We start from the raw sequence: 24,445 nt of genomic DNA on the forward strand, positions 1-24,445 counted from the left end.
CAGGAATTGATGCAGAGTGAAAGAAGCAGAACCAGTAGAACACTGTACACAGAGATGGATACATTGTGGAACAACCCAATGTAATGGACTTTTCTACTAGCAACAATGCAATGATCCAGGCCAATTCTGAGGGACTTATGAAAAAGAATGCTATCCATATCCAGAAAAAGAACTGTGGGAGTAGAAACAAAGAAGAAAAACAACTGCTTGATCACATGGGTCAATGGGGATATGATTGGAGATGTAGACCCCAAATCAATGGCTCCCAAACTTTTTGGCCTACCACCCCCTTTCCAGACAAAAATATTACTTAGAGCCCCCTGGAAATTATGAAACTATTCACTGAACTCAGAATAGAATGTAATACAAAAAACGTGTGGCCATCACTGCTCCCCCTGGATTGCTGCAGCACCCACCAGGGGGCGGTAGCGCCCACTTTGGGAATCACTGCTCTAAATGATCACCCTAGTACGAATATCAAAAATATGGAAATAGATTTTGATCATTGACACATGTAAAACCCAGTGGAATCTCATGTTGGCTATGGGAGCAGGCTGGGAAGAGGCGAGGGAAAGAACAAGAATCATGTAACCATGGAACAGTTTTCTTAATTAACCAATTAAATAAAAATTTTAAAAATAGTCTGATGGTTTCCTAGTCTAAGATCTCTTCCTATTCCAGTCCATCTTCCATTGGAACTATTAAAATTTTTCTCCTTAAGCCTAAATCTGACTATGCCATCCCTCTATTCAATAAACTATAGTGGCTCCCTATCACCCCCCAGGATCAAACACAAAATACTTTTATTTTTTAAAGCCTTCTATAAGTTGGGTTTTAACCCTTCATAACCCTGCCTACCTGTACAGGCTTCTTATACTTTACACACATCTATTTACTCTGGTGGTTCAATGACATTGTCCTCCTTGCTGTTCCTTCCATGACATACTCTTTTTTTTTTAAACGTTCATTTAATTAATTAATTATTTTAGAGTGTTTTTTTTTCCTATGGTTACATGATTCATGTTCTTTCTCTCCCCTCCACACCCCACTCCCATAGCCAATGAGCAATTCCACTGGGTTTTACATGTGTCATTGATCAAGACCTATTTCCATATTATTAATATTTGCACTAGGGTGATTGTCTAGAGTCTACATCCCTAATCATATCCCCATGGAACTATGCGATCAAGCTGTTCTGTGTTTCTACCCCCACAGTTCCTGCCCATGAAATACTCTCATCTTTTAATGCTGAAGATTTTCTCCGGCTGTCCTCCATCCCTAGGATACTCTCCTTCCTTATCTCTGCCTTCTGGGTTCCTTTATATCTTAGCTAAAATCTCATCTTCTATAAGAATCCTTTCTTAGTCCTCCTTTATCTTACTGTCTTCCATCCAAAACTATCTTCAGTTTATCCTGTATATATCTTGTGCTTGTAAAAAAGTTTATTTGTACCATGTCTTCCTTATTAGGCTGTAATCTTTTTGAGAGCAGACTCTGTTTTTTTAAATCATTCTTAGTATATGGTTTATAAAGTATAGTGCCTGGCACACAGTAGGTACCTGTTGACTGTCTGACTGATTTATCTATGAACTGTATTCCATAATAATTTGGGTAGCAATATTGTCCTTATATAGATCTATAGATTGAGCTCTCTCATTATTTCTCCTTTATGATTACCAGACAGAGTAGAGTACAAGATAGAGAGTTGGACTTGGAATCAGAAAGACCAAGTTTCATTTTCCATCTGATAAAAACTGGCTTCATGATTATGGTTAAATTATTTAATTTCTCAGTGCTCTAAGACATAAGTTACAGAGAAAGTGAAGATTTACATTGGCAGCTCCTCCATGGCACTCCCTGCACCAATGAAATCACAGAGCTGGGTCTCATGTTTAATTAACAAAGGTAAAACTAAAGGTACCAGAGCCTCGCATGACTGGTCCAAGGGGAGGAGGGTGATTGAGGCAAAAGAGTAGGAGGTGACATCATTTCTAGAAGTATAATATTGGTAATAGACTAATGTTGTTCAATTCCATTTTTCTACATGGAGCTACAGGGCCAGATAAATTTAGCTGTGAGAACTTCCCTCTGAGTAGTTTCCATGACAGAATCTGGGACATTTTTAGCTCAACTGAAATAAGTAGAGAACAGTAAATAGTAATGGAACATATTAAAATGCATTCTTTCATACTTTATAAAAACTATTACCCACAAATAAGGAAAAAAACAAACATCTGAAATATAAACTTTTTGGGAATCATGCTGGCCTGAGAAAGTTCTATATGGCTTAAATAATCTAAATTTCTTATCCATCAGCTTGAAATCTATGGCCCACAGTTAAGATTTGGCCCATCATACAAATTGACAGGCATTAATTCGGTGTCTAATGTGTGTGCTCTGTAATTGGACAATGAAAAAGAGATGGATGGTTATAAGTGAAGAACAGAACAAAGATGAGTTTAATTGGATAACAGAATGTAGAAAAGGGAATAACAAATAATGAGGGTAGAAAGAGAGGCTGAAGCCAAGTTGTGAAGGGCTTTAGACCTAAACAGAGGAGTTGATATTTTATCCCAGAGGCAATAGGGAGTCACTGGAGATGACTGAGTATGGCATGATGCAGATGATAAACTAGCAAAGATGATGTAGGAGAGATGAAGGCAGGTAAGATGAAGCGATGCTAGTTTTTAATTATTTATTATTAATTTTTAAACCCTCATTTTCTGTCTTAAAATTAATACTTGGTCTTGGTTCCAAGGCAGAAGAGAAGGACATTAAGGACTGGGCTTAAGAGGCTTGCCCAGGGTCATGTCACTAGGAAGTATCTGTAGGTTTTAAGTTAAAGGCTGATGATATCCACCTCTCTTCTCTTCAAGTAAGCTGAAAAATCATATGCATACACACAGATATGCATGATTCTAGGATGCTCAGAAAGTAAATCATTTACTCACTTAGCTTGTGCCAACACTCCAATTACTTCTGCGTAGAGGTCTGCAACAATGTGCATATTTCCAGTGTTAGGACCAAGGTACCTAGAACAAGACAGAATCAGTTGTTATAAGAAGCACTGGTGACCCAAGAAGAACAAATGATTTCACTTTAAGCAGTCTACTTAACCCATGTCCTTACTTACCCTTCCTTGTATTTAAAGTGCTTGAAGGCCAAATTAATAACCTCATGGATCAAACTGTCTATTACGGGATGAAGTGGAATCTGGAAATACAAGAATAATCTTTCAACTGTCAAGGGGATACTAAATATTAACTTGCTCACAATGCAAATCATAATTCTGCATGTGGCTTTTAGCAATATAATATACCAAGAACACCAAATTATTAATATGAACTAGTAAAAGAGAATACTGAATATTAACTTGCTAACAATGCAAATCCTAACTATAGATGGCCTTTAGCAGTATCATTTATCAAAGACACCAAACTGCTAAAATGAGCTAGTAGCTATGAGTTGGGAAAACACCAATGGCTAGTTTTAATTGTCATATTATGTAACATGAATTCAATAATGAATATAATGCAAAACTGAAATGAAATCCACCAAAATTTATAAGATACCTTATTTCAATTCTTGAAATATGAATAATACAGTATGTAGAAATACTATTGGTTTTTAAAATAGGATCATGATTAGATTTGGAATTTACTGACAATTTAATAGCTGGAGAACTTTTAATGCCAGCCAGACTCAGAAATGACAAACTTCATCTCAGAGTAATATTAAAACAGTAACCTACCTGCTTCAAAACTTCTATTAACACTAGAGAAAAAATAAAATCAATGGCCAAATCTCTTCTTTCCATTAAATAATCTCGTTGCTGTTCATCACTGTAGAAATAAAAATGATGGCAGTAAGTGGGAGTAATGATTCCCGTTAATATTCTTGTTATGTTATTCAATATGATGCATTAAAAAGCAAGAAATCTTAACAGTGCCACCTCCTCCCCCTCCCCCAGGTTGCTGAACTAATGTTACAGTGGTGAACTTTCCAAGTGACTTAATCTCTTTTTGGGGACACATTTTCTCATTTGTAAAATGAGTGGATTGGTCTAGACATATGCTCATGCATTACAATCCTCCCTGGGATATTTTTACTCTATCTTATCAATCATAAGGTTCAGAAAAATTTCCCCCCATTTCCTTACATTCTCCCACAAAGAAGATATAGAAAAGGAAGCTGGACAAAGCATTTATTAAATATTTATTATGGGCCAAGCAGAATAAGTGCTGGGGATACAACTACAAGCAGGTGAGATACTTTCTGCCATCAAAGAGCTTATATATTATGGGGAAAGACAAAGCATAAAGGGATGTTTGAAGAGGTCCATGGGATGATGACTGGAGTGCATAAAGCAAAGTAGAAGGTTGAGGGAAAGAGGGATGAGAAAAGGAAAGAAAAGGAAGAGAATGGAAGATCTAGAAGTAAATGAGGAAAAATCATACTAAGGGGCTTTTAGCTGCTGAGGAGTGAGGTGGTAGGGAGTAAAATCAAAGCATTCTCTCAAAAGTCCTTTAACACTCATTTCTCTCCTTTTCTGTTCATTTCATGTACTAACTGGAATTCTGGTTTAAGATTTCCCAATTTGTTTGGGGATAAGGAAAATAATGAAAAGGACCATATAGGAGCAACTAAGTGATTAAGAGAAGGGTAAAATATGATGTCTGGGGGTGGGGGAAATGAAAGAAACTGGGGTTATTTGGTAGAAGTTTTCTAAATTAAACATATTTCACATTCTGAACAGAGAACATTTGGATGTGTGAAAAGGTGGTATTTAAGTGAGACACAGGGAAGAGCTTCTTTTCATAGTAAATTTGGGAGATAATAGAATGCGTTAACTAACAGTGGGTTGTGAGATTGTCTTCCATGAGCCGAATCCCCTCATTTAGGATATGGCAGCTTAAACTACAGGACTGCCTGGAGGAGAAGAAAATGGATACAAATGACTCAGGAGTCCCCTCTCATTCTGCAATCTATTTGGGGAATGACTGAGCTGGAAAATGCTGCTCTAAGTCAGTGGGGGAAGGAGCTGGCTGGGGTTAAGGCTACTAGCCTTAAAGAGTGGAAGTTTAGGACCTATTTTGGGGAGGAAGAAAAAAGAGAACAGTATCTGGAAGGGCAGAGAGTTAGGATCAAGAAGGGAGAAAGGAGGCAGAAGGAATTGCACGAAATGTTAGCAATTTTGAGTCAGGTAACTGGGGTTCAAGCCTTGAACCTATCATTGATTAGATGTGTAGTGTTGGAAAAGTCATTAAGCATCTCTGAGCCTTGGTTTCCTCATGTTTAGAACTATGTTTCTATGATGTATCATGAAAGGGAACAAATATAGCAGTGGAATTGAATATTTAAATGCAATATTTGGAAAGGGACCTCAAAAGATGCCATAAGGTTCCTTTGTCAATAATAAAAACTGACTTGGGTTATCATCAGACCTGTTGAATTCCTGATATGGAAACTCCCTTCACTGATGCATATCAGCAAGTAACGTAAAACAGCCAATAATCAGAGTCAAAAAATACCTACTAAGTAAGGACTATGTATGCCATGAACTGTGCTAACTGCTAGGATTCAAATATGAAATAAGGCAGTCCTTGCCAATTTTATAGTCACACTAAAAGGCTAAGGGACTTTTCCATAATTATAAAGCTAGTAGGAGTCAGAAGGACAACTTGAAACCTGACTCCAAGAATTGCCCAGTCTCAGTGGACAGTTAAGCTTCTCTACTGCTTTTGGGTGATCCTCAGTATCAGTTATTCAGAGACTGTTGTATGCTATGACTTGTCTTATAGCATCACTGCAAGATATTGTTTCAAGAGCTGCCAGGCTGTCTCACATGGGCTGACATTTACCCATAGTTTCTATAATACCTAGAAGAATGTAGAGAGTGTTTCCAAGTCTGCAAAGTGAAAGTGATGGACCACCAATTTAATTATATTTTATGCTTTCCAGTACAAATTTTTAAGCAAATACCTTTCAAATAAAGGGTTGGGTTTATTACTGGTTTTCAGATCCAACTGCCAGTAACTTTTTACAACAGTTATTTGGCATGTGAAATGTTGAGATCATCCTCATCTTGCAAAATTGAAACTTAAAAGTATACTTCTCACATTTGCCTAATTTCAGTGGCTCCTGTATTTGCCTAAATTTCTTCTTTCATTTCTAGTAAAAAAAAAAAGACCAACAAACCAAAACCACATTGTTCACTAGCTGAAGCCCTGGAGACTCATGATTTTTTTAAAAACTTTCTCTCAACCACAAATATTCATATTTTTAAAAACTTTCAAATACTAACTGAGAAATGCTACTGAAATCTAGTTCTAGGCTCCAATTCTGCATTAGATCTCAGAAATAACTTTGATCTTGTAAAATGATCAGAGATACAACTAAAAGGGAAAAACCACTGTCGATTCAGGGAAAAATAATTACTTTATTTTCTATTTTAAATGAATCTTTGAAATATTCATAGTTTTAGCAATTAATTATTCACTAATGAGGTTAGAAGAAACTAGAAATTCTCTTAGCCTGATCCCCCAGACTCAGTTCTTTAATAATGTGAACTTCAGGGAAGCCTCTCTAATTCACGAAGACTGTAGGGGATGACTACTTTTAAGTGAATAAGACATCTGAATTATAAAATATTCTAAAAGAAATAATTTTATTTTAAATAATATGATAATTTGAAGTAGCAAAATAGTATCTAGTAAAGGCCTTTTTTAGTAAATGCGTAAAATTATTTTTAATTAGCATGGCATATTTTTAAAACAACATTTTCCAGTGATGTTACATGGCTGCCAGTTATAGAATAGCTAAGACTGTAAATTTTAAGTTGAGAGTCACCCAAAAGACATTAGACAGGTGCATGGTGGGTGTGAGTATACTACTACATCACTAACAGAGACAAATATGGGGAAAGAGAATAAAGGATGTCTGACCAGAAAAGATTGGCAAGTTATTTGAATAAAAGCAAGGTATCACCAATGGAGAGCTTGCTTGTTCCACTGGTGACCATTAATGTCAGAAAAGCTAGAGGATCCTCTGTGGGAGATATGTTGGAGTGTCTGAACAAGGATTTTTCAGCCAGTTAAACAATTATCAGGCTCCTATTATATGTCAGGCACAAATACTAAGCCCTGAGAATTCAAAAACAAAACAAAACAAAATAAAATAAAAACAAAAGGAAGTCCTTGCCCTCAAAGAGATCAGTCTGTTGGGGAAGGGGGAGAACAACAAACAGACAAATACATTCAAACAAGCACATTTGCCCTCCAATCTTATTTACTCAATACAACAGTCATTTAGGGAGAGGGGCAGCTAGGTTGACCCAGTGGATAGAGTACTGTGCCTGATATCAGAAGACTCATCTTCATGAGTTCAAATCCAGTCTCAGACACTTACTAGCTGTGCAACCCTGGGCGATTCCTTTAATCTGCTTGCCTCAGTTTCCTCATCTGTAAAATGAGCTAGAGAAGGAAATGGCAAACCACTCCAGTATCTTTGCCAAGAAAACTCCAAATGGGGACACAAAGAGTTGGACATGAGTGAAATGACTGAATAACAACAAAATCCAAGTAGAAACAATGATAAATAGCAATCCTTCCTTTCCACCTTCCCTATATAGGTAATCCTGGCTTTTAAACATCACATTTTTAGAGATTACAAACGAAGGCACATCATCATAAAACAAAACTGTGAATGTGGATCGGGTATTGTGTCCTCCTCCTCTTCTGGCATTTTTTAGTGTCATCCATGGACACTCTCAAGTGAGTAATGAATATCAGTGTTTATTGCAGTGTTGAGTAAGCAGAGTGTTGGAATGTGAGAGGTGAAAAGTGGAACTTGCTTCCTGTGCTCACTTATCTTCTTTTTTAATGCTTTCTCTGCAAGCTACTTATCCAAGCCTTAAGAAGTACTTGAGGTGCCTATGACAGGTGAGTGAACACTTATCTCTGAAACTGGCCTGCATGGATTACAAGTCACATTACAAGTATTTGCTATCTAATCATCACTGGGTTGTCTTCACTAAAGACAATTGCTGGATAATCTCAGCTGGGCTCCCTACACATTGGTTCTCTATCACATCTCTGTTTATAACTGTCACAAATCTTTTTGCTCCTCCAACTTCCAACTTCTCCTCAGAGAAGTATAATGGTAAAATGGAAAGAGTGCTGTGCATGGGATCAGAGGTTCTAGGTTCAATTTTTAATAGTGACATTTAATAACTGTAAGACCTTAGAGAAATTATTTAATTTCTTTCTGTCTCAGCTCTCTGTGTCTCAATTTGGTGTTTATTTGGGGATTTTTCATTTGTTCTTTTTCTAGTTTTTTAATTTTTTTTTAAATTTTTTTAATTTTAAATTTAAAAAAAAATTTTTTTTTATTTTAAACCCTTAACTTCTGTGTATTGACTTATAGGTGGAAGAGTGGTAAGGGTAGGCAATGGGAGTCAAGTGACTTGCCCAGGGTCACACAGCTGGGAAGTGTCTGAGGCCGGATTTGAACCTAGGACCTCCTGTCTCTAGGCCTGGCTCTCAATCCACTGAGCTACCCAGCTGCCCCCTTTTTCTAGTTTTTAAAAGTTGCCAGACCAATTTATTGATTTGCTCTTTCTCTATTTTATTGATATAAGCATTTAGGGATATAAAGTTTCTCCTAAGTACTGCTTTGGCTGCATCCCACAAATTTGCATATGTTGTCTCATTATTTTTATTCTCTTTAATAAAGCTATCTATTGTTTCTATGATTTGTTCTTTGATCTACTCATTCTTTAGGATTAGATTATTTAGTTTCCAATTAACTTTTAATCTATATTTCCATGTTCCTTTATTAGACATAATTTTTATTGCATATGGTCTGAAAAGGATGAATTTTATATTTCTACTTTTCTGTATCTCCACCTATATCCTCAATCTTATTTCCTGTTTCCTTCCTGACTTATCTCTATCAACCGTTTCTCTCATGTATCTTCAGCCTCTACTTCTAGATTAGCTCTTTTTTCAGAGCAGACAAATCTCTCCAATACAAAAAAAAAGTGCTTGGACTTTATTACCCTTCTAAGTGACTGCTCTGTTTTTGCCCTCTCACTGTCAAATTTCTAAGAATGTTCAACACATATTACCTTCATCTCCTCACCACAGACTAGCCACTTGTAGTTCGGTTTCTGTCTCCTTCTGTTCACCTGAAAGAGTTTTCTCATGATCACTATTGACATCCTGAAGGCTAAATCCAATGGTCTTCTTTCTTTCTTTCTCTTCCTTGACTTCTCGGAAACATTCAATATTGTGGCCAACCTTCTCCTTTGGGTTCTCCTATTCATCCTAGACTTCCTTCTCTTTGCAAGTTCTGCTACTCTCTATACCTTCTCTGGTTCCTTTGCTAATTTTTAATTTTTTTCCCCATCCTTTAAAATTAAGTTCCTCTTAGGGGTATTCTTGGCTATCTTTTCCATTCCATCTTGGTGATCTTATCTATTTCTATGGCTTCAAAATTATCACCCTCATGCCAAAAATTTACAAATGTAAATATCTAGCACCTTAGTTAAAGTTCCTCACCAAGAACCTGCTGAATATTTCTACCTCTATGATCCACTAGCATCTAAAATACAACATGTTGCATACTAAATCCATAATCTTTCCCCAGCATCTGTCCCTACCTCTTTTACTAACTTCTCTAATTTTGTTGATGGTACCAACATCTTTCTAGTCACCTGGACTTATAACCTTGGAATTAGCTTTGGCTCATTTCTCCCTTTTACTCTAAATGTCCAATCAGCTGTCAAGCACTATTGACTCCTCAGCTTCCTACCACAATCACCTTCATCTCTTCCTGGCTAAATGATTGTAAAAGTCTTCTAATGAATCTTTTGGTTACTTCACCTTTTTCAGTCTCACTTTCATTACCTGCAAAATTAAGATTATAATAATACCTACCTCATGGGTTGTTTTAAGGACCAAATGAAATATGGAAACCACTTTATTGGTTTAAAAGCATTATATAAATGTTAGCTGTTATCATTAATATTATTATTATTACTACTACTAATTGTGTGGGTACTCTTCCCCAACAGAGAACCTATAACTTAGTCAATGATTTCAGAGTAGAGGTGCTTAGTCTGGGGTCCATGAATTTAAAACTTTCATGAACTTTCAAATCTGATCTCAAATATTTAACAGCTATGTGAAATGGGCAAGTCACTTAACCCTGTTAACTCAGTTCCCTATTGGTAAATTGAAATGGAGAAGGAAATGACAAACCACTCTAGTACCTCTGCCAAGAAAATTCCAAATGGGGTCACGAAGAGATGAACATGATTGAAATGACTGAACAACAGATGAATTTTTTAAAAAATCATTTTGATATTTTTTCAATATAATTATTTTCCATTGTAATCCTTATTATTTTATTCTCTGCATTTAAAAACTTTTTTCTTTTTTGATAAGGGGTCCCTAGGCTTCACCAGATTGCCAAAGGACAGTCTTATACAAAAAAGAATAAGAATTCTTCTCTTAGAGAGTTGCTAAGTTAAAAAATTCATCAGTCTAGTGATGACACTCTTTAGCTAGGCTGAACTTCAGACAGCAGACATACATTCCATCCCTAAATCCATATTTGAGACTTTTCCAGTGTGCTGGGATCTGCCAGAGACAGAATTTTGCTGGCAAAGCTTTTGAGGTCTCCAAGCCACCTCTGGCCCACTCTAAGGTATAAGTGGAGATTCTGGTATATTTCTAAAATATCACTTTTTATACATATACACAGATTTTAAATTAATAATATTAATCTTGCTTCTAAGAAGATAAATATTTATTTTTATACTTATTTTGAGAAAATCAAGCTGCATGTATTATACCTTCAAAGTTGCAACAGAGAAGACAACACAACACATGATTCAGTTTCCAAGGCTAGGAGGCATAATTTTCAAATCTTACTGTGGGCACCCACATACCTTGTCTTTAACCTGGAGCCAGGACTAGAATTCAAGTTAGCTCCATCTCCCCCATCATAATGAATTTCAATGTTTGTTCTACAGATCACAGTAACAGAATCACTAATCTAGAAGGAAACTCTGAGGTCATTTAGTTTATCTAGTACCTGAGTAGAAATGCCCTCAACAACATCCCTAAAAAAGTTAGGAAGAACTCTTGAAGGTAACTACTTTCTGAGATTGTAGCAGTAGAAAGAGTACAGGTTTTGGAGTCAGAGGACATGGGTTCAAATTTCAGATCTGGTATGTTTTATCTCTATAATATTGGGGAAGTCACTTAATATCCCTATACCTCAGTTTCATCATTTATAAAATGAAGTAGTTAAACTAGATGACCTCGAAGGGCTCTTCCAGCTCAAGGTCTATGACAATTCCATGACTTGGCAGACGACTGCATTTTTGGACAGCTCCAAGTTTCAGTTTTAGGAGCCATTTCCTAATAACAAGTCTACAATCTACTTTTTAGTTCTGTCTTCTGGGGCAAAATAGAATAAATCTATTTCTTTTTTCCTCATGAAAACTCTTTACAAAAATGAAAACTTTACCCTCTCCATTTCTATTTCCAGGCTAAACATCGCTATTAAAATCCTATTCTATTTAATCAATGCTTCTATGGCATTGTTTTATTCCCATCAATATGTCTCTCTACTCTCTACTCACCTTCTTCAGGATTATCTTTCTGTGTCTTTCTTAAATGGTGGGACCCAGAACTGAAGACAGTTAGATCTGGATTAATGCAAATAATGAAGCCTGATAAGTGTTTACATCATTTGAATTCACACTGCATATTTCCATGGAGTTGGAACCAGTTTCTGTATTTTATATAATCTTAACTCTGAATGGTATGAATTAGAATGCATATGACTACTTCCTGGAGCTAAAATTTTGCACTAATCAGGATCTAGAAGTATTTTAGAAGTGGTCTGATCTTAGAAGGGTCCTTTTATTTTTTTTTAAACTCTTACCTTCCATCTTGGAGTCAATACTGTGTATTGGCTCCAAGGCAGAAGAGTGGCAAGGGTAGGTAATGGGGGTCAAGTGACTTGCCCAGGGTCACATAGCTGGGAAGTGTCTGAAGTCAGATTTGAACCTAGGACCTCCTGTCTCTAGGCCTGGCTCTCAATCCACTGAGCTACCCAGCTACCCCCCTTCCCCCCGAAGGGTCCTTTTAGACTCTGCTTCTATATGTGGAATTGAATAGCTGAACAGTTTCTTTGGATATCGTAACAGTGTTGTCTTATATTGAGTCCATTTTCACAAGAACTACTTACTATCCAACCATGTCTCTCTAGTCCTATATATGTAGGTTATTTTTTTGGACTATAGTGTAATACTTTATATTATTCTCTATTAAATTTCTTCTTATTCGATCTGGTCTGTCACTTTAGCCTGTTGAGATCCTTTAGGCTATTGAGATTGTAATTTAGCATATGCCTCCAAATTTCAGGTACTGTGCCAATTTAATAAGCATGACATCTTATACTTAACATCTTGGTCATTTTTAATGCTGAACAGAAAAGGACCAAGAATAGAGCCTTCCGACACCTTGAAAAAGAACCCACTGTAGGGTGACAATAATCCTTGAATCACCACTCACTAAGTGTGGCTATTCATCAGTTCCAAATAAACCTAACTGTTTTTTTTTATTATCAATCCCATATCTCCATATCAATCTCCATATCTCCTTTAATACCTTGCTGAAATGCAAGTATACTCTGTTATCAATGCAATCCTGTAATCTTAGAGAAATATGTTGGCTTACATCTTTCAGAATCCACCCTCCTCCCTATTTGAATATCCAGACAACTTTCCTGCAGCATCTCTTCTATTTTCCAGTTTTTTTCAAGCATGGACAATAGCAGTTCAGGGAGCCACAAATTCTTTCAGTAACTAGGACTATAGTTCACCTAATTCTGGTGATTTGAATTCTTTCAATGAGGTGCTGTGATTTTTTTCTTTTTCTTGAATTTTAATTTCTCATGAACTCTTCCTGGTTCTCTATTTCATAATGAAAAATCATTCTCCGTGGTCAAGAAAACAACAACAACAAAAGACCAAATAAGTTGCCAAGTTCTACTCTGTCTTGACTGTCCATTATCATCCACCCTGAGTGCTGAGAATCTCTTTTTTGTTTTTTTCTTTCCTCCAAATAGCTAACAAAGTTCTTAACATTCATCATGAGCTTCGACTATTCCTGGCCTTTGGCATTAATGACACCACTGTCATAGTACTGGGCCACTCTTTAATATTTATCCTTAATTCTCTTTCTTTCATTTTTCATTCCATTTCTTTTGGGTCTCATTTTCAATTTTTAAGTCCTAGTGTCCCTTATTTCTTGTTTATTTCCAGTGCTTTATATATAAAGCTGAAGCAATAAATAGAAACATTCCCTTTTTATGGTATATTATACCCTGTGAATTGCTTGGTCTCTTAAATAATTCTTTTCTTACGTCTTATTTGCAACTCTCTGTGGATATTTGACAGCAGATATATCTGTGTAAGACATATGTGGCAGGGCAGGTATAGTAATTTCCCTCTCCAATCAGTTGGTCAGAGCTGCAAGTCTCCAGATGTATATATAATCCTTGACCCTCATTAATTTCATTCCTCCCTTCTCTTCTTTTCATAGCTATATCCTGGACTAGCCATCCACATGCCATTCTCCAATATCCACCATTTTAACCAGCTGTTCACTATCCATTGTTCAGAAAGGATTTAAAAATTGTAGTTTCAGACACTGAGTCTCTAAACAAATCTGAAGTAATCACCTAGGTAGTTTGATGAATGTGTACTGCATCTTTTCAGAAGCAATTATTTGGTGGCAGCTAGGTGGCACAGTGAATAGAGTACTAGGTCTGAAGCCAGGAGAATCTAGGTTCAAATGTGGCTTCAGACACTTCCTACCTCAACCCTGTTTGCCAAGTCCTTGACCTTCTGTTGTAGAGTTGTCACTAGGACAGAAGTCGAGTTAAAAAAAAACAAATAAGAGCAGTTATTTGGTGTTTGGTGAGTGAACCAGAGGCAAGAAATAGGTAGGCTTAATGGTGGCATTTTCTTTTAAAGAAATCAAAACTGTACTGTATGAACTTTTATTCATTTTAAGTGTTTACAATGTACTGGTCATTATACGGAACAGACAAAAGACACATCAGGAAGTTCTCCTCGATGTGGCTGGAACACACATAGACAAATATTATTCCCATTGGATCATTCTACTTGGCAGGAACTTCTAGTAGCTTTCAAAACTTTCATTCTGCCTTCATCAATAAGCCCCTGGTATCCATCCCATGACAATGAAATGATGGTTTTTGCAGCAAGAAAAAACCCTACCTTTTGGATTTAGTACTTGTTCTGGGTCTATATTCATGAGATTCATCCTCGATGCCATTTTGTCTCTTATACCAGTCAAACAATGTTCGCAGTATGGAAGGCAGGCAGTATTCGGAAAGGGAGCTCATTGAGCTTATAACCTAAAAGAAGAAGGAAAAATGTTCGTTTAAACACCTATGAAGGGATTTTTTTTTATTTCAAGAAAGTATAACCAAGTATATTTATTGTGAAATTTTCATTTTTATCCAGCAAGCACATTCATTTTATTTATGATTATATTCCCAAGAGTCATTATATTCCTACCAATACTGACAGACACCCTTTATGTTCTAATAATTCTGTGGTTCAATGATGTTAATTACTTGGCTTCTAATTCCACAAGTTCTAGAAATTAGGCTTTCATTGTAAACAGATTATTCATGAGCCCTCCCACAATCTATACGAATAAAGTTCTCAACAAAGGAATAAAAGCATAACAATTGTTCATGAAAACATAAGACATTTTATCCTTTATCTTGAGAGTCCCACTTCAGTTAATGGTATCAGAGATCTCCATTCAATTAAAAGCATTTATAAACCACTTTCAATGGGTGAGGCACTTTTCTAAGTCATGAGGATGTAAAGTCAAAGGAGAAAACATCCCTTGATCTCAAGGAGCTCTACTGGGGGAAAATAATACATATATAGATGAGTAAATACCAACTAAATTTTTTTTGGTGTGGAGAGAACACTAATAATTGGGTGAATCATGCAAGACCTATTTAGGACCTGGCACTTAAATAGAGCTTTGAAAGGAGCCAGGGGTTATAAAAAGCAAAGATAAAGAGGGAGAGGACTTTAGACTAGGGGCAGGGAGGTTGGGAAATAGTCTGGAAACATGGAGAATAATGAAAAGAAAATAGGTCAGTTTGGCTAGAATACAGAGTGCATGAGCGGCAATAATATATAATTAGCCTGGAAAGCTAGATGGCTCAATGAATAGAGTGCTGGGTCTGGTGTAAAGAAGACCCAAGTTCAAATCTGACCACAGACTCTTATTATCTGTGTTACCCTAGGTCAGTCATTTAACCTCCATTTGCTTTAATCCACTAGAGAAGGAAATGGCAAACCACTCACAATATCTTTGCCAAGAAAACCCCATAGGCAATAGGGTTCATGAGGTCATGAAGAGTTGGACATGATTGAATGACTGAACAATAACAAAACCTGGATAAATGGGTTAGAGTCAAATGTGTGAAGAGCTTTAAATGTGAAGCAGATAAGTTTGTGGTTTATCCTTGAGTGCACTGGGAATCAATGCAACTTCTTAGGTAGAAGATAGACATGGTCAGACTGTACTTTTCAGTTTGACAGTGGGATGGAAGGATTAGAAAAGGAGAGCTTGGATGCAGAAAGACCAATTAGAAGACTATTGTTGGGAAATATGTCCAAAGAATTGTGGCATATGATTGTGATGGAATATTACTGTGCTATAAGAACAAATTAATTAAAAAAGAACCAATGAAAAACCTACATGAAATTATGAAGAGCAAAATGAGCAGAACCATGAGAACATTTTATACAGCAAGGGAAATATCATATGAAGAATGTATGTCCACCTCCAGAGAAAGAACTGATACACAGAAAGAAGCAAGACAGTTTTTTATATCTATATATCTTTTGGTTAAATGATGCCTTCTCTTGGGCAGAGAAGAGAGGGAAGGAAGAAGGAAAATGCCTGGGAATTTTAATGTAACAAACAATTAAACAAAGTTTCTTTAAAATGATACTTTGGTATCATTTTAGATATAGTATGGCCCAAATTAGGGTGGTGGCTCTGGCAGTGAAGAGAAGGGCATGGATATGATGGATGATGTGGAAGGTGGAGAATCTATAAAATCTGTCAAATGACTGGATAGAGGATGGTGAATAAGAGTAAAAAATAAAGGATGACTTCTAGATTTTGAGGTTAGGTGACAAGAAGAATTTTTATGTCCTTGATAAAAATAGAAGTGTTAGGATTATGGGAGTTGGGGAAAAGAAATTCCCTTTTACATATGTTAAATTTCATATTCCTATATGACATCTTGGTAGAGATGTGCAGCTGGGTGTTGGAGAAAAGAACTCAGGAAAGAGATGATGGCTGGATGGAAAGATTTGGGTATCATCTGAAGAGGGCAACAAGTATGGTTAAGGGTCTGGAGCTCATGACATATAAAGAGCAGTTGAAAGAACAGGGCATGTTTAGCCCATAACACATGAAAAGATCTCAGAAGTCATACAATCTAGTGTTTTGTAATCTGGCATATACTGGAAAAAGAGTGTTTTTTTTTAAAGCTGTGGATACCTTTCCCTTTTGCAGCCTCAGCACCCAGACTTGGTGACTCAGGAGGTTCGGAGTAATCCATCAGGCCACAAAGATGTATTAAGTACCTACTCTATATCAGGAACTGTGCACACTTGAGTGTGGATTTTAGTGTAGTTTAAATTTCTGTTATGGATTGGCAATTGAATAAAACAGTACCATCACATAGTACTACAAAAATGACAAAGGGCAAGAACTCAAAACATTCTAATTAACATAAGTTCACCTCATAGAAAATTCTTATTCTTTTTTAATTACATACCCCAAACCAAATCCTTACCTTCCGTCTTGTAATCAACATTATATATTGGTTTCAGTGCAGATGAATGGTAAGGGCCTAGGCAATGGAGTTTAAGTGACTTGCCCAGGATCACACAGCTAGGAAATGTCTTAGGCCAAATCTGAACCCAGGACCTTCTCTCTCTAGGTCTGGCTCTCTGTCCACTGAGCCACATAGTTGCCCTCGATTCTTATACTTTAAGAGCGTGGCTAACTGTTTTCACTGTAAAGTTTAGTCCTGGTCTGTGGTAATCCTCAGCTTCTACTCCCCTTCTCTGTTTTCTCTTTTTAAAAAAAATTATGATCTGCACTCTGAGACTGAGTACTGGAGAAGGTCTATGGATAAAGAAGGAGGACTCAGTTTAAAAAGTTAATAGGTGTCAAGAAGGACCTTTGGTAGTAAAAATTTTATAGACTGGAAAAAAATTGTTCTAGATCGATGCCAGGGCATGGACCAGAGGCTGGAAAATATGACTGCCTGTCTCTAGTTCAGTTAAAAATACAAGGGTGAAACTAAAGTACCTTTAGGTTTTGCTTTCTTCTACTTCTCTATCATAAACTAAAAATAACCAGTAAAGAAATTAAACAATCATTATATCATATAATTATATTACCATATAGCATTATATAATTATATAATACATGATTGCACTATTATATCATATATAATATGTATTATATAGGGTAAACTTACTCTCTTACTTATTTCAGTATCTTTGAGTCCTTACATTTTTTTCTTCATCTTATATAAATCTCTCTTGCTGTTCTTGGATGTGAATTAAACAAATATTCTACTAAGCACAGTACAAATAGAGAATCATTCCTATTCAATGCATTGATCTTTCATATACAACTTGAAAATTACAACTAATATGTATGTTTTTCTTACTTGCCAACTAATTTCATCTGTATAATTATTTTTCCAGGACTTTGTATGATCAGCACAATTTCAAATGTTCAAATGATGATATGGATGGTTATCGGCAATTTATTTAATTAAAACATGATAGAATTTGGCTAGTACTCCAAGTCATACTTCCTGGACTAAAGTACTCAGGCTCTATTCTCTTCTCATTTGGACATTTTCTCTACTAGTTTGCTCTACCTTCTTAGTAGCATGGTGGAAAGAGCCCTGCCTTTGGATCAGAAGACCTGGCTTCAAATCCTACCTCTGTCATTTACTTGTGTAAGTAACTATGGCAACTCACAACCCTTCTGGTTTTCTTTTCTCACATCTTTACAATGAAGGCTGTTGGACTAGATGACCTCTCAGGTCCTTTCTACTTCTCAACCTGTGATTCTATATTATCTTATAATCACTGACAACGACTCAACATTATTAAACTTGCCAATTCTTTTATTATCTTTGGATGTAAGTTATCTAGGCTTGTGACTTTGGATTCAATAAGGGTAACTAGGAGCTAATAGTCTCTATTTATTATAGACAGTAATATTTAATTAGTCATTTTGGCCCTCTTCTTTCCTGTCCAGAGATTATGCTCCAAGAAACAAATTAAGAGCTAAGCAGCTCCCTCTTTTCCCCATTTGGATATGGGATGCAGTAATCTACTTCTTAGGGATGCTCTATCCCTGGCCAAAAGCCTATGTTTGCAACTGTGGTCAAAAAATCCAAATTTCATTCTTAAATAGTTTTCCCTTAGTCTTAGATAGTAATACAAATGTGTTTAGCATTTAGCTATTATCATTAATGAGTATTTCACGACTAAAAATCTACCTTTTCTCTTCTGAAGCCTCATATATCATCCATGTTCCTAGGATCAACCACTTTTTGCCCAAGAATTCATAATCTCTTGGTTGTGTTTTCTGCATTCCTTCAGGCAGTATTTTTTGGGTCCATGTGAATCAGTAGAAGTGGTTAAATAGTTATTGAATTCTCCTTCACTTTTGCATATGTGATCTTGGAAGGCAACATGTCTCCATTCAAGTACTGCCAACAATACGGGTCCTTTACTTTTAATACATGAAAAAAAATTCAACCAATTTATAGCGTTTTTCTTCCAAGAAACACATATTAACAAATCACTTAAATTAATCCACAAATGCTAATAAGTATGAATCATGATCCCTCTCCTTAAGAAGTTTACAATCAAGTTGAAAAGATGGAGAGGGCAGCTAGGTGGTGCAATGAATAGAATGACAGCCTGGGGTTAGGAAGACTCATCTTCTTGAGTTTTTTGGCCTCCGTTACCTACTAGTTGTGTAACTCTGGGCAAATCATTTAAGCCTGTTTGCCTCAGTTTCCTCATCTATCAAAAGAGCTAGAGAAGGAAATGTCCAACTCGTCTTTGCCAAGAGAACCTCAAATGGGGTGGCAAAGGGTCACGTAAGACTTGAATGAGTGAAAAACAACTAAGAAGATGGAACATGAAAAGAGAGCTAATCACATATTACAACAGAAATGAGCTTGTTAGTAATGATAATAGCTAAGGTTTATATGGTTATCTAGGATGGAGCAATATCTGCGATTGAGTCTTGGATAGTATAGGTATGCTAAAAAGAGTTCAGAGGACTTGAAGATGACTTTAGGCTTGAGTTTCAGAGTTGGTTTCTGGGTTGCCAGACTACAACAAATAACTGAGAAAGAACTCCAAAATAAAACAGGAATAAAGGGCACCATCAAGGAATTTCAGGATAGTAGAAGGAGATATGAATACTTGCTAATTAGAAAGGGCCAAAAAAAAAAGAGAGAGAGAGAGAGAGAAATGTGAGAGAAACATGGAAAACGTAGCCCACAGGCACTTATTCTGGGTAAAAAAATGGCTAGTGTTTTGTCCCCCTCCCCCATTTAATTTTCAAAGACTGATAGGAAGACTTTGAAGTGGAGAGATGGGAAGTACTTATCTCTAGAACTATTTGGGAACTATGAGACAAGCATACAGTGCCTTTTTGTGGGTTATCTAGCAGAAATGTGGATTTTGTTTTATCACCAGGAGATAAAAGTGAGTGATTTAATTGATGAGATCCTGCTTTGGACCAGTTCATAGAGAGCTCAGAGGAGTGGCAATCATTGATGCAACTTGCAGGGATGGAGAGAATTCTCTAATTGCTGAGATCACAGATTCATCTGATTATTTCTCTCATCAGACAGGGATAGGCATTATGGCTATATTTTAAAGAAAAGACAGGAGAATGATGAGTGCCAAATGACTTGTTCATATATGAGAACTGATCATTTTGATTCTTTCTGCTGTTATCTTTAATTGAACTTCTTGGATGAAGTCAAAAGTTTCTGACTTTATCTTTAGAGTATGATTATCAACTATTGCAAACACTCCTATTTTATGGGGTTCCTTCCTCTTTTCTGTGTTGTTTACTCCTTTTTCTCTATTTAGGCTTATATGCTCCTATCTTTCATATGAATTATTTAAAAGTAAGCTTTTTAATGAATTGACCTATTTTGGTTTGGCCACTTAAGTGAAGTATTTCTTCAAGAGCAGGGACTACTTGTTATACACTTATTTTTTAAAATAACCATATTTTAAAAAAGGTTTTACCCAATTTATGAATGAGATGTGCTTTAAAGGTGTACTTGTATGTCAGCTATTTGCAAAGAATATATTTTGAATGTATTTTTCAATAGGAAGGATGTTATAAATAGTGGTTGGCTTCCCAGATTGACCAAAAATCCATAAGATACTTGAACATAATACTATTATTTCAACTATGCCTAACTACTACTTACAGCTTACTTTTCACATGAAAATTCATTCTAACTTCTAACACATTCTAAGAGAGCATCTTCCTGACCCTGTATGGCAACAGCTCACTTAGAAGCAATAGAAGTGTGATAAGTTGTCGTAGGGACAAGGTATACATCCCAGGGCACCAATAACTTATTAATGTCCTGCACCTGTTCATCAAAATAAGAGAAACCACCTGTCTCAATAACTTACTCTCCAGGTGTTTTCAATTAACAATAAAAAAAAGAGCATTTGTCCCCAAAGGGAGAAAGGCCTTAGACCTTGGACTCCTTTTCTACTTCCAGTCCTCATTTCCCAGTCTATATACACAAATAGTTTTTTAAGTGTAGTATTCATTCATAAACTGGGGACTGCTTGGATAATTAAAAATAGGGTTTATAAAATTATTAATATAATAGTTTCTAAGTTCAAGAAAATTCACAGCAAAAAAAAGGAAAAAAGCTAGGAATTATCCTAAAATCTTACTCCTTCCTCTCCCTCAAAAAGACTCTTCTGCTAACAGAAAGCACTAATAAAAGGATTTTAGCTGCTGAACCCAAGAGCAGAAGGGAGATATATTAAAGTTTTGTGAAAAATAATTTTTTCCCTTCTATTCCTACTGGAGTTTAGGTTGTAGGGTTTGGTAAACAACAACAAAAATTTTTACTCATTGGTATGCCAGATTTTGACAGAAGATCCACATTTCTCTCTCTCCTCTCTCTGTCTCTCTCTCTCTGTCTCTCTCTCTAATCTATCTAATCTGTTTTATCTAATCTTATTTTTATCTATCTAATCTATCATCTACCTAATCTCTGTGTCTTTATGTCTATCTGTCTATCTATCTATCTATCTATCTATCTATCTATCTATCTATCTATCTATCTATCTATCTAACTATCTATCTATCTATCTATCTATCATTTGTCTGTCTATCTATCTATCTAATCTGTCTATCTACCCATCTATTTATCTCTCTAAACTCTCTCTATCTCTCTAATCTCTCTCTCTCACACATCTGTCTGTCTTTATCTATCTAACAGTGATCTAAAACTATAGGCTACTGACTTTTAGGACTCACCAACGCTTAGGTACAATCTACCCATGTATTTATAAAAACTTCATTTTTCAAGTGTTCTTTAATGTCACCATAAATAAAATAAAATAATAAAAAAGTCACCATAATGTCACCATAAGTAAAATAAAATAATAAAAAATTTAAAAGTGTCCTTTTGACATTTAGAGGCCTCTGGAGAAACCATTCAGTAATGTGTAGACAGTTACTTCCCTGATGTGTGACTGTACATTTCTTTTTAGCATATGTCAACATTCATCATGAAGCCTCAGCTAGAATCATTTTGGTCACCCTTAAAAAGTCACCCTTAAGCAGTTCTTGGTATTGGATCTACCTGGCCTACTTTCCTTGGCAAATTTACAGAAGCTGCCTTGAGCAGGCATAAAAGGTCAACATAGAGTGGTTGTGTGTGAGCTTAAAAAAAAAAATCTCTCATTGCTCTTTTTTAAGTTCAGTCAGGAAGGAAGGGTGGAATTTGCAAAAATCCTGGCTCCCTTAGCACAGGAAGGGAGGAAGGTCTAGCCACCCTGTTGGTTGCTCCACTCTTTCATTTACTGGAAGAAAAGCCAATGGTGAGATGAATCCTAGCTCTGTGCTGCAGCTGGCTGAAAGGGAGTGGGTTGATAGACAAATCCGTCCTTGTTGCCCTTAAATATCATGTCCTTCCATCAGAAATGAGCTCGGCCCTGTACAGATTGAGGATATAAGGGCTGCAGAAAGCACAGAACTAAATCCTGGTGTGCACAGGGCCTACATGTACTTTATGTAAATGTTTTCTTAATATTTCTTTTGGCATATGATGTATAAATAAACTAAATGAAACATCTCTTCATGCTGTTGCTCTGACATTATTTTTTCATAAGCATCGTGTACTGGGTAAATGAAAGAAGGAAAAATTCACACATAACCATTTTAATAATTACTCTTAGGAGACATTCTATATTTTTTATTTCTCAGGCTGATCTGGATCTGAATGGTGCATTTATGTATACTTTGAATGCAACTCTGCTGGATTCTTGGTTTAATTTCCCTTCTTGCCATGGATATAAACCCTATGGCAGGTAAACTTTCATGATTATTTTGCATATATCATGTCAGTTTACATTTAGAATCTATTTTCATAGGAAATATGAATAGAAAATAAGTGCTACACATGGAGAACTGAATTATCTTTCTCTATTAGGGAAGTGATGACTATTTTACTACCTGAGATTATCTTTCCTTGTCAAAAACTTTTATTCTGGCTTTAGAATATATATTTGATATATATATATATATTTATGAATCTATATCATAAAATCTGGGGATATCATTTTTGCCATATACTTCTTGAGTAGAGAGGGAACATACAGATTTACCAAGGAACTGGGGAAAATGAGGTACACGCAAGTAATTGTAGAAAATAAATGATCTGAAATGAAAAAGAAGCTAGCAAAAATATCCAAGCAAATGTTCTAGAAATTATGGAAGACACATTGGGAAACTTTGAAGGTCACAGTGATCTCACATTGCAAAAGGAAAGTGTAGTAAATCGAGAAGTTGTATCCTTTTCTCCCTTTAAAAGGCAAATTGTCACATAGCATCCAGAAATGAGGACAATTTCTTAACACATAAACACAGGGACTAAAGTTAAATTCAAGAAGTCCACATCAAATTCATGATGAAGCCAAGGTGAAAGTTTTTCAGATATCTTCTCTCCAAATGTTCTTACTTTCTAGATCCAGAGCAAGAAAATCCCAGTGAAAAGGGATGGTTTGGACTAGATCAAAAGTGTCAAACATGCAGCCCAAATTAGACTAAAATGTAATTGGGAAATATTTAACAATCTAAGTAAAAAATAAATAGAACATAGTTTTAATACGTGATTTTCTGAGTCAGTATGTGGCCTGCAGAGATCCTTATGTACAATTTAGTGGCTCTCTGCCATCTATTTGAATTTGATACCACTGCTCTAGGCAGTCCCCAAAATCCTTCTAATTAATTGTGAGATTCTGCAAGTCTGAGCCATTGATGCTTTTTAAAGAAAGATTATACTGGCAGTTCTATGAAAGACTGAAAGAAGTGGAAGATGGAGGTGGACACTTATACAAATTCTATAAACAAGCATACAAACAGCCTTAGCTTGATGAATTCTCTCCTCCTGAATTATTATAGCATCTAGATGTCTACACTTTTGGTTGGCAATTAATCATGTACTTCCTTGTGGCATCATTCTTCTTGTAAACTTGAATTGTTAATGAAAGCTTCCATTGTGATTGATGCTCATGTCTTTGTTTCCTATTTCCCGGAACAGGCTGTAAGCACCTTGGGGACAGGGACAGGGACTATTTTACAGTTCTCCATATCCTCCCCAAAACCTGGCACAATGACCTTTACACAGCAGATCCTCAATAAATATTTGCAGAGTTGATTTGAAATCAGTAACATCATTTTGTAAACAACATTCTAACTAGCTTAGTTATCTGTTTTCTCAGAAGATCAGAAGCAGCAAATTAACGCCGATGAAGGGGTTGGGTGGGCAGGCAGGAGGAAGGTGCCCTTAGAGCCAGACACTTTTACAGCACTGAAAAATGACAGCTAACAATAAACAATAAGAGAGCCCTATAAAAAACAGGCACAAAACTATAAAAATACAGCAGCCTAAGGTTATTTACCATAGGGGCAAACAGCTGTAGAGACCTTGATAATCCCCAGAAGTAGCACCGTATTTCAGCCCAGTAAAATAA

General features: G+C 36.1%; 1 protein-coding gene across 1 annotated transcript in view; it reads right to left on the reverse strand.

Annotated features, from left to right (window-relative positions):
- Positions 1–24,445, reverse strand: part of FRY (FRY microtubule binding protein) — a 322,040-nt gene that overhangs the window by 197,128 nt on the left and 100,467 nt on the right. The window contains exons 4-7 of the mRNA XM_044668276.1: positions 14,324–14,463; positions 3,752–3,842; positions 3,134–3,213; positions 2,952–3,032 (exon numbers count right to left, since the gene is read on the reverse strand). Coding sequence (XP_044524211.1) covers positions 2,952–3,032; positions 3,134–3,213; positions 3,752–3,842; positions 14,324–14,463 — 392 coding nt within the window. The remainder of the gene's footprint in view (positions 1–2,951; positions 3,033–3,133; positions 3,214–3,751; positions 3,843–14,323; positions 14,464–24,445) is intronic.

This window comes from Gracilinanus agilis, chromosome 3 (genome assembly GCF_016433145.1).
Source record: "Gracilinanus agilis isolate LMUSP501 chromosome 3, AgileGrace, whole genome shotgun sequence".
Lineage (NCBI taxonomy): Eukaryota > Metazoa > Chordata > Mammalia > Didelphimorphia > Didelphidae > Gracilinanus > Gracilinanus agilis.